Here is a 12,529-nt window from a genome sequence, read left to right on the forward strand (position 1 = left end):
CTGTGTGTGTGTGTGTGTCTGTGTGTGTGTATCTGTGTGTGTGTGACTGTGTGTCTGTGTGTATCTGTGTGTGTGTGTCTGTCTGTGTCTGTGTGTACCTTGTCGTGCTGTGCACAGCTACCACGACGTTTTCTCGGTATGCTGTGTGTGTCTGTGTGTGTGTGTCTGTGTGTGTGTGTGTGTCTGTGTGTGTGTGTGTATCTGTGTATCTGTGTGTGTGTGTGTACACCTTGTCGTGCTGTGCACAGCTACCACGACGTTTTCTCGGTATGCTGTGTGTATCTGTGTGTGTGTCTGTGTGTGTGTGTCTGTGTGTGTGTGTGTCTGTGTGTGTGTGTGTGTCTGTGTGTGTGTCTGTGTGTGTGTATCTGTGTGTGTGTCTGTGTGTGTGTGTGTGTACCTTGTCGTGCTGTGCACAGCTACCACGACGTTTTCTCGGTATGCTGTGTGTGTCTGTGTGTGTGTCTGTGTGTGTGTATCTGTGTGTGTGTCTGTGTGTGTGTGTGTGTACCTTGTCGTGCTGTGCACAGCTACCACGACGTTTTCTCGGTATGCTGTGTGTGTCTGTGTGTGTATCTATGTGTGTGTGTCTGTGTGTGTATCTGTGTGTGTGTCTGTGTGTGTGTGTGTGTCTGTATCTGTGTGTGTGTGTATCTGTGTCTGTGTGTGTCTGTGTGTGTGTGTCACACTGTGTGTGTGTATCTGTCTGTGTGTGTGTACCTTGTCGTGCTGTGCACAGCTACCACGACGTTTTCTCGGTATGCTGTGTGTGTGTATGTCTGTGTGTGTGTGTATCTGTGTATCTGTGTGTGTGTGTGTACCTTGTCGTGCTGTGCACAGCTACCACGACGTTTTCTCGGTATGCTGTGTGTCTGTGTGTGTCTGTGTGTGTGTCTGTGTGTATCTGTGTGTGTGTGTCTGTGTGTGTATCTGTGTGTGTGTGTACCTTGTGCTGTGCACAGCTACCACGACGTTTTCTCGGTATGCTGTGTGTATATGTGTGTGTGTCTGTGTGTGTGTCTGTGTGTATCTGTGTGTGTGTGTCTGTGTGTGTGTGTACCTTGTCGTGCTGTGCACAGCTACCACGACGTTTTCTCGGTATGCTGTGTGTGTGTATGTCTGTGTGTGTGTGTATCTGTGTATCTGTGTGTGTGTGTGTACCTTGTCGTGCTGTGCACAGCTACTACGACGTTTTCTCGGTATGCTGTGTGTGTCTGTGTGTGTGTCTGTATGTGTGTATCTGTGTGTGTGTCTGTGTATGTGTGTACCTTGTCGTGCTGTGCACAGCTACCACGACGTTTTCTCGGTATGCTGTGTGTGTGTATGTCTGTGTGTGTGTGTATCTGTGTATCTGTGTGTGTGTGTGTACCTTGTCGTGCTGTGCACAGCTACCACGACGTTTTCTCGGTATGCTGTGTGTGTCTGTGTGTGTGTCTGTGTGTATCTGTGTGTGTGTGTGTGTCTGTGTGTGTATCTGTGTGTGTGTGTACCTTGTGCTGTGCACAGCTACCACGACGTTTTCTCGGTATGCTGTGTGTATATGTGTGTGTGTCTGTGTGTGTGTCTGTGTGTATCTGTGTGTGTGTGTGTGTCTGTGTGTGTGTGTACCTTGTCGTGCTGTGCACAGCTACCACGACGTTTTCTCGGTATGCTGTGTGTGTGTGTATGTCTGTGTGTGTGTGTATCTGTGTATCTGTGTGTGTCTGTGTGTATGTGTGTGTATCTATGTGTGTGCGTATCTGTGTGTGTCTGTGTGTGTGTGTGTGTCTGTGTGTGTGTGTACCTTGTCGTGCTGTGCACAGCTACCACGACGTTTTCTCGGTATGCTGTGTGTGTCTGTGTGTATCTGTGTGTGTGTGTGTGTATCTGTGTATCTGTGTGTGTGTGTGTACCTTGTCGTGCTGTGCACAGCTACCACGACGTTTTCTCGGTATGCTGTGTGTGTGTGTGTATCTGTGTGTGTATCTGTGTGTGTATCTGTGTGTATCTGTGTGTCTGTGTGTGTGTGTGTCTGTGTGTGTATCTGTGTGTGTATCTGTGTGTGTGTGTGTATCTGTGTGTGTGTGTGTATCTGTGTGTGTGTGTCTGTGTGTGTGTGTGTGTGTCTGTGTGTGTGTGTACCTTGTCGTGCTGTGCACAGCTACCACGACGTTTTCTCGGTATGCTGTGTGTGTCTGTGTGTGTGTCTGTGTGTGTGTGTGTGTCTGTGTGTGTGTCTGTGTGTGTGTGTGTACCTTGTCGTGCTGTGCACAGCTACCACGACGTTTTCTCGGTATGCTGTGTGTGTCTGTGTGTGTGTGTGTCTGTGTGTGTGTGTGTGTCTGTGTGTGTGTCTGTGTGTGTGTGTGTGTCTGTGTGTGTGTATCTGTGTGTGTGTGACTGTGTGTCTGTGTGTATCTGTGTGTGTGTGTCTGTCTGTGTCTGTGTGTACCTTGTCGTGCTGTGCACAGCTACCACGACGTTTTCTCGGTATGCTGTGTGTGTCTGTGTGTGTGTGTCTGTGTGTGTGTGTGTGTCTGTGTGTGTGTGTGTGTATCTGTGTATCTGTGTGTGTGTGTGTACACCTTGTCGTGCTGTGCACAGCTACCACGACGTTTTCTCGGTATGCTGTGTGTATCTGTGTGTGTGTCTGTGTGTGTGTGTCTGTGTGTGTGTGTGTCTGTGTGTGTGTGTGTGTGTCTGTGTGTGTGTCTGTGTGTGTGTATCTGTGTGTGTGTCTGTGTGTGTGTGTGTGTACCTTGTCGTGCTGTGCACAGCTACCACGACGTTTTCTCGGTATGCTGTGTGTATCTGTGTGTGTGTCTGTGTGTGTGTGTCTGTGTGTGTGTGTGTCTGTGTGTGTGTGTGTGTCTGTGTGTGTGTCTGTGTGTGTGTATCTGTGTGTGTGTCTGTGTGTGTGTGTGTGTACCTTGTCGTGCTGTGCACAGCTACCACGACGTTTTCTCGGTATGCTGTGTGTGTCTGTGTGTGTGTATCTGTGTGTCTGTGTGTGTGTGTGTGTGTCTGTGTGTGTGTGTGTCTGTGTGTGTGTGTGTCTGTGTCTGTGTGTGTCTGTGTGTGTGTCTGTGTGTGTGTCTGTGTGTGTGTCTGTGTGTGTGTGTGTCTGTGTGTGTGTACACCTTGTCGTGCTGTGCACAGCTACCACGACGTTTTCTCGGTATGCTGTGTGTGTGTGTGTCTGTGTGTGTCTGTGTCTGTCTGTGTGTACCTTGTCGTGCTGTGCACAGCTACCACGACGTTTTCTCGGTATGCTGTGCTCCACCTTGCAGCGCAAGGCCGTCATGGCTGGCGTCAGGAGGCAGACGTGGGCCAGGCCCTCCTGCATCACCACGGCACCCACATCGGCGGCACGGGCTGGATCACAAGCCTCGTCTACACAGACACACGCAGAGAGACACGGGAGAGAGACATACGCAGAGAGACACGGGGAGAGACACGGGGAGAGACACGGGGGGAGAGACACGGGGGGAGAGACACGGGGAGAGACATGGAGAGACTCACTCACCCACTCACTCATTCATCCACCCACTCACTCACTCATTCATCCACTCACTCATCCACTACCTCACTCATCCACTCACTCACTCATCTACTCACTCACTCATCCACTCACTCACTCATCCACTTACTCACTCACTCATCCACTCACTCACTCATCCACTACCTCACTCATCCACTCACTCACTCATCCACTCACTCATCCACTCACTCACTCATCCACTCACTCATCCACTCACTCACTCATCCACTCACTCACTCATCCACTCACTCACTCATTCATCCACTCACTCACTCATCCACTCACTCATCCACTCACTCATCTACTCACTCACTCACTCATCCACTCACTCACTCATCCACTCACTCACTCATTCATCCACTCACTCATCCACTACCTCACTCATCCACTCACTCATCTACTCACTCACTCATCCACTCACTCACTCATCCACTTACTCACTCACTCATCCACTCACTCACTCATCCACTACCTCACTCATCCACTCACTCACTCATCCACTCACTCATCCACTCACTCACTCATCCACTCACTCATCCACTCACTCACTCATCCACTCACTCACTCATCCACTCACTCACTCATTCATCCACTCACTCACTCATCCACTCACTCATCCACTCACTCATCTACTCACTCACTCACTCATCCACTCACTCACTCATCCACTCACTCACTCATTCATCCACTCACTCATCCACTCACTCACTCATCCACTCACTCACTCATCCACTCACTCATTCATCCACTCACTCACTCATCCACTCACTCACTTATCCACTCACTCACTCATCCACTCACTCATTCATCCACTCACTCACTCATCCACTCACTCACTCATCCACTCACTCATCCACTCATTCCCTCATCCACTCACTCACTCACTCATCCACTCACTCATTCATCCACTCACTCATCCACTCACTCATCCACTCATTCCCTCATCCACTCACTCACTCATCCACTCACTCATTCATCCACTCACTCACTCACTCATCCACTCACTCACTCACCCACTCACTCATTCATCCATCCACTCACTCATCCACTCACTCACTCATCCACTCACTCATTCATCCACTCACTCACTCATCCACTCACTCATCCACTCACTCACTTATCCACTCACTCACTCATCCACTCACTCACTCATCCACTCACTCACTCACTCATCCACTCACTCATCCACTCACTCACTCACTCATCCACTCACTCATCCACTCAGTCACTCACTAACCTAACCTAACCACCCCCACCCACCCCCAACCACCCCCACCCACCCCCACACCCCCACCCACCCCCACCCACCCCCACACCCCCACCCACCCCCACCCACCCCCACCCACCCCCACACCCCCACCCACCCCCACCCACCCCCACACCCCCACCCACCAACTCTGTCCAGTGTGACGCTATCCCAGTGCTTCTTGGCGAGCGTGAACTTGCGGTTCTGTTCCAGTTCAATGGTGTGGTAGGCGCCCATCTACATAGACACACACACACACATAGACACACACACATAGACACACACACACACATACACACACACACATAGACACACACACAGACACACACACACATAGACACACACACACACAGACACACACACACACATAGACACACACACACATAGACACACACACATAGACACACACACACACACATAGACACACACACATAGACACACACACACATAGACACATAGACACACACATAGACACACACACATAGACACACACACATAGACACACACACATAGACACACACACACACATAGACACACACACATAGACACACACACACATAGACACATAGACACACACATAGACACACACACATAGACACACACACATAGACACACACACATAGACACACACATAGACACACACACATAGACACACACACACATAGACACACACACACATAGACACACACACACAAAGACACACACACACACATAGACACACACACATAGACACACACACATAGACACACACACACATAGACACACACACACATAGACACACACACATAGACACACACACACATAGACACACACACATAGACACACACACATAGACACACACACATAGACACACACACACACATAGACACACACACACATAGACACACACACATAGACACACACACAGACACACACATAGAAACACACACATACACACACACACATAGACACACACACACATAGACACACACACACATAGACACACACACACATAGACACACACACACATAGACACACACACACACACATAGACACACACACACATAGACACACACACACATAGACACACACACATAGACACACACACATAGACACACACAGACACACACATAGACACACACACATAGACACACACACATAGACACACACACACATAGACACACACACACATAGACACACACACAGACACACACACATAGACACACACACACACATAGACACACACACACACATAGACACACACACACATAGACACACACACACATAGACACACACACACAGACACACAGACACACACACACACATAGATACAACAACAACAACCGCCATTCGCCACTAAGTGGCGGTGACGTCACCACGACGCTTGTGCCAGGCTATGTGCACCCTGAGGCCAGGTGAAGTGTCGAACGCCCGCTGGCAGATCACGGGGCAGACCCAGGTGCCACGGGTCGACTGACTGAGATGGTGAGCGGGCCCGGGTAAAACTACGTGGCCGGGAGTCAGAGCCATTCCCTGTACACCTTGGGGTGCGACAGGGATGTCCTCTGGCTCCCACATTATTTAACATCTATTTTGACCACGTAGTTCGTGAAGCCTTCAATAGCTGTACCGGGGGAATCTCCATTTGGTACAGATATAATGGGAGGCTGATCGATGCCCGGGTGCGGTCAAGGGATGGCTCCCTATTGCTCAACCACGTTATGTATGCCGATGATTTGGTAATAGCTGCTCATTCAATAGCTGTACCGGGGGAATCCATCCTGGGTTTAACCAGGCTGGATTGTGTGAGGAGCTCACAAATCCTTGAAAGATCTGGGCAGGGTCCCATCGGTGAGCTCCTCCGGCAGGCAAGGCTGCGATGGCTGGGTCATGTAGCCCGCATGCCCAGCCACCGCATGCTGAAACAGCTTTTGTTCGGCCGGATTGAGGCGGCTAAGCGGGCGCGGCACGAGCTAGAGAAGAGATGGAGTGATGTGGTACAGGAGGACGTGGAGCTGAGTGGACTTGCCGATGACTGGTACCAGCGGTGTCAAGATCGGCCTCTGTGGAGGAGGCTCGTGAAGGATGCTACTGGGTAGTTGGAGGCAGTCGCCCTCCAACAACAACGGAGGGCGGAGGAGCAACGCTCAGAACAACGAGCGGAGCGCCGGGTGGCTAAAGCACAGCAGGTTGGCACAGTAGGGGGCACAGGTGGTGCATCAGCCAGTCATCTCAGTCAGTCGACCCGTGGCACCTGGGTCTGCCCAGTGACCTCCTGCCAGCGGGCGTTCGACACTTCACGTGGCCTCAGGGTGCACATAGCCTGGCACAAGCGTCGTGGTGACGTCACCGCCACTTAGTGGCGAATGGCGGTTGTTGTTGTTGTGTCTATGTGTGTGTGTCTGTGTGTGTCTATGTGTGTGTGTGTGTGTCTATGTGTGTGTGTGTGTCTGTGTGTGTGTGTCTATGTGTGTGTGTGTGTGTGTCTGTGTCCGGCAAAACAACCCCCTACCTCCTTGCGGTGCCGGACGGGCAACTCTGTTGTGGACAGTGCTGTGGGGGGAGGGCCAATTCTGATTGGCTCCTCCCCTCATGGCGTCTGTGTCCACCACAGTGGCTAAACGGGGGCTCTGGACGGGTGCGAGGGGCTGGTAACCCCTCCACCTTCAAAAATTTGGTGAGTTGGTGAGCGAGTTGGTGAGCGAGTGGGCGAGCGAGTTGGTGAGCGAGCGGGTGAGCGAGTTGGTGAGCAAATTGGTGAGCGAGCGGGTGAGCGAGTTGGTGAGCGAGTTGGTGAGCGAGTTGGCGAGCGAGTTGGTGAGTGAGTTGGTGAGCGAGCGGGTGAGCGAGTTGGTGAGCGAGTTGGTGAGCGAGCGGGTGAGCGAGTTGGTGAGCAAATTGGTGAGCGAGCGGGTGAGCGAGTTGGTGAGCGAGCGGGTGAGCGAGTTGGTGAGCGAGTTGGTGAGCGAGCGGGTGAGCGAGCTGGTGAGCGAGTTGGTGAGCGAGTTGGCGAGCGAGTTGGTGAGTGAGTTGTTGAGCGAGCGGGTGAGCGAGTTGGTGAGCGAGTTGGTGAGCGAGTTGGTGTGCGAATTGGTGAGCGAGTTGGTGAGTGTATTGGTGAGTGTGTTGGTGAGTGAGTTGGTGAGTGAGCGGGTGAGCGAGTTGGCGAGCGAGTTGTTGAGCGAGTTGGCGAGCGAGTTGGTGAGTGGCTGAGCGAATTGGTGAGTGAGTTGGTGAGTGAGTTGGTAAGCGAGTTGGTGAGCGAGTTGGTGAGCGAGCCGGTGAGCGAGTTGGTGTGCGAATTGGTGAGCGAGTTGGTGAGTGTATTGGTGAGTGTGTCGGTGAGCGAGTTGGTGAGCGAGCGGGTGAGCGAGTTGGCGAGCGAGTTCGTGAGTGAGTTGGTGAGCGAGCAGGTGAGCGAGTTGGTGAGCGAGTTGGCGAGCGAGTTGGTGAGTGGCTGAGCGAGTTGGTGAGTGAGTTGGTGAGTGAGTTGTTGAGCGAGCGGGTGAGCGAGCCGGTGAGCGAGTTGGTGAGCGAGTTGGTGTGCGAATTGGTGAGCGAGTTGGTGAGTGTATTGGTGAGTGTGTTGGTGAGCGAGTTGGTGAGCGAGCGGATGAGCGAGTTGGCGAGCGAGTTCGTGAGTGAGTTGGTGAGCGAGCGGGTGAGCGAGCGGGTGAGCGAGCGGGTGAGCGAGTTGGTGAGCGAGTTGGCGAGCGAGTTGGTGAGTGGCTGAGCGAGTTGGTGAGTGAGTTGGTGAGTGAGTTGTTGAGCGAGTGGGTGAGCGAGTTGGTGAGCGAGTTGGTGAGCGAGTTGGTGTGCGAATTGGTGAGCGAGTTGGTGAGTGTATTGGTGAGTGTGTTGGTGAGCGAGTTGGTGAGCGAGCGGGTGAGCGAGTTGGCGAGCGAGTTCGTGAGTGAGTTGGTGAGCGAGCGGGTGAGCGAGTTGGTGAGCGAGTTGGTAAGCGAGTTGGTGAGCGAGTTGGTGAGTGGCTGAGCGAGTTGGTGAGTGAGGTGGCGAGCGAGTTGGTAAGCGAGTTGGTGAGTGAATGGGTGAGTGAGTTGGTGAGCGAGCCGGTGAGCGAGTTGGTGTGCGAATTGGTGAGCGAGTTGGTGAGTGTATTGGTGAGTGTGTTGGTGAGCGAGTTGGTGAGCGAGCGGATGAGCGAGTTGGCGAGCGAGTTCGTGAGTGAGTTGGTGAGCGAGCGGGTGAGCGAGTTGGTGAGCGAGTTGGTGAGCGAGTTGGTGAGTGGCTGAGCGAGTTGGTGAGTGAGTTGGTGAGCGAGTTGGTATGCGAGTTGGTGAGCGAGTTGGTGAGCGAGCGAGCCGGCGAGTTGGCGAGCGAGCCGGTGAGCGAGCCGGTGAGCGAGCCGGTGTGCGAGCCGGTGAGCGAGCCGGTGAGCGAGCCGGTGAGCGAGCCGGCTGCTCCTCACCTTGACGTGCTCGTTCTCCTGGATGTTCTTGCCCTTGACACGCAGGAGGCAGCCGTGGGCATCAAAGTCGGTGGACTCGACGCACAAGGTGAGCGTCGTGCGGACTCGCGAGCTCCCCACGCTGCCCGTCACCGTCTCGGTGGTTACCTTGCTGGTGAGGGCGGGTGAGCGGAGTGAGGGTGGTGAGGGTGAGGGAGGGAGATGGTGAGGGTGAGAGAGATGGTGAGGGTGAGGGAGGGTGAGAGACACACGGAGAAACACAGAGAGACACAGGGAGACACACGGAGACACACAGAGACACACAGATACACACACACACAGACACACACAGTGAGACACACACAAACACAGACACACACACAGTGAGACACACACAGGTACACACACACACAGACACACACACAGACACACACACACACAGACACACAGTGACACACACACACACAGTGAGACACACAGACACACACAGTGAAACACACACAGACACACACACAGTGAGACACACACAGGTACACACACACACACAGACACACACACAGACACACACACAGACACACACACAAACACACATAGACACACAGACATAGACACAGACACAGTGACACACACAGGTACACACACAGTGAGACACACACACAGTGAGACACAGACACACACACAGTGAGACACAGACACACACACAGACACACACACAGACACACACACACACAGACACACACACACACATAGACACACACACACAGACACACACACACACAGACACACACACACACATAGACACACACACAGACATAGACACACACACACAGACACACACACAGTGACACACACAGGTACACACACAGTGACACACACACACAGTGAGACACACACACAGTGAGACACACACACACACAGTGACACACACACACAGTGAGACACACACACACAATGAGACACACACACAGTGAGACACACACACAGTGAGACACACACACAGTGAGACACATACACACACACAGTGAGACACACACACAGTGAGACACACACACAGTGAGACACACACACACACAGTGAGACACACACACACAGTGAGACACACACACAGTGAGACACACACACACAGTGAGACACACACAGTGAGACACACACACACACACAGTGAGACACACACACAGTGAGACACACACACAGTGAGACACACACACACACAGTGAGACACACACACACAGTGAGACACACACAGTGAGACACACACACAGTGAGACACACACACACAGTGAGACACACACAGTGAGACACACACAGTGAGACACACACACACACACAGTGAGACACACACACACAGTGAGACACACACAGTGAGACACACACACACACACAGTGAGACACACACAGTGAGACACACACACAGTGAGACACACACACACACAGTGAGACACACACACACACAGTGAGACACACACAGTGAGACACACACACAGTGAGACACACACACACAGTGAGACACACACACAGTGAGACACACGCACACACAGTGAGACACACACACACACAGTGAGACACACACACAGTGAGACACACACACAGTGAGACACACACACAGTGAGACACACACACAGTGACACACACACAGACACACACACAGTGAGACACACACACAGTGAGACACACACACACAGTGAGACACACACACAGTGAGACACACACACAGTGACACACAGTGACACACAGTGAGACACACACATAGTGAGACACACACACAGTGAGACACACACAGAGACACACAGTGACACACAGTGAGACACACACACACAGACATAGACACAGACACACACAGTGAGACACAGACACAGACACACACAGTGAGACACACACACAGGTACACACAGTGAGACACACACACACACACAGTGAGACACAGTGACACACAGTGAGACACACACACACACAGTGAGACACAGACACAGACACACACAGTGAGACACACACACAGGTACACACACAGTGACACACACACAGTGACACACAGTGAGACACACACACACAGACATAGACACAGACACACACAGTGAGACACAGACACAGACACACACAGTGAGACACACACACAGCTACACACAGTGAGACACACACACACACAGTGAGACACAGTGACACACAGTGAGACACACACACACACACAGTGAGACACAGACACAGACACACACAGTGAGACACACACACAGGTACACACACAGTGACACACACACAGTGACACACAGTGAGACACACACACACACAAAGTGAGACACAGTGACACACAGTGAGACACACACACACAGTGAGACACACATACAGTGAGACACACACAGAGACACACAGTGACATACAGTGAGACACACACACACACACAGTGAGACACACACACAGTGAGACACACACACAGAGACACACAGTGACACAAAGTGAGACACACACACACAGTGAGACACACACACAGTGAGACACACACAGAGACACACAGTGACACACAGTGAGACACACACAGAGACACACAGTGACACACAGTGAGACACACACACAGACACACAGTGACACACAGTGAGACACACACACAGTGACACACAGTGACACACAGTGAGACACACACACAGTGACACACAGTGACACACAGTGAGACACACACACAGTGACACACAGTGAGACACACACACAGTGAGACACACACACACACAGACACACACACACACAGGTACACAGTGACACACAGTGAGACACACACACAGTGAGACACAGACACACACACACACAGACACACACACACACAGGTACACACACACAGTGACACACAGTGAGACACACACACAGTGAGACACAGACACACACACACAGACACACACACACACAGGTACACACACACAGTGACACACAGTGAGAGTCTCTACCGGATGGTGGACGCCCTCACACTGTCGCCAGGCTGCACCAGGTTGTAGGTGTGCCACATGTCTTCAGCCTCCTCTGGAATCAGCGTGATCTGCCTGCAGTACACACACACAGTACACACACAGTACACACACACAGTACACATCACACAGTACACATCACACAGTACACACACACAGTACACACACAGTACACACACACAGTACACATCACACAGTACACACACACAGTACACACACACAGTACACACACACAGTACACACACACAGTACACACACACACAGTACACACACAGTACACACACACAGTACACACAGTACACACACACAGTACACACACACAGTACACACACACAGTACACACACAGTACACACACACAGTACACACAGTACACACACACAGTACACACACAGTACACACACACAGTACACACACACAGTACACACACAGT

General features: G+C 52.0%; 1 protein-coding gene across 1 annotated transcript in view; it reads right to left on the bottom strand.

Moving 5' to 3' along the window:
• PELO (pelota mRNA surveillance and ribosome rescue factor) overlaps positions 1-12,529 on the bottom strand; it is a 52,575-nt gene that overhangs the window by 34,049 nt on the left and 5,997 nt on the right. The window contains 4 exon segments of the mRNA XM_076058576.1: positions 3,209-3,372; positions 4,913-5,003; positions 9,175-9,325; positions 12,081-12,173. Of these exon segments, the coding sequence (XP_075914691.1) occupies positions 3,209-3,372; positions 4,913-5,003; positions 9,175-9,325; positions 12,081-12,173 (499 nt within the window).

The sequence above is a fragment of the Petromyzon marinus genome (genome assembly GCF_048934315.1).
Source record: "Petromyzon marinus isolate PM22_M1 ecotype Great Lakes invasive population chromosome 77 unlocalized genomic scaffold, UKy_Petmar_22M1.pri1.0 chr77_unloc.1, whole genome shotgun sequence".
Lineage (NCBI taxonomy): Eukaryota > Metazoa > Chordata > Hyperoartia > Petromyzontiformes > Petromyzontidae > Petromyzon > Petromyzon marinus.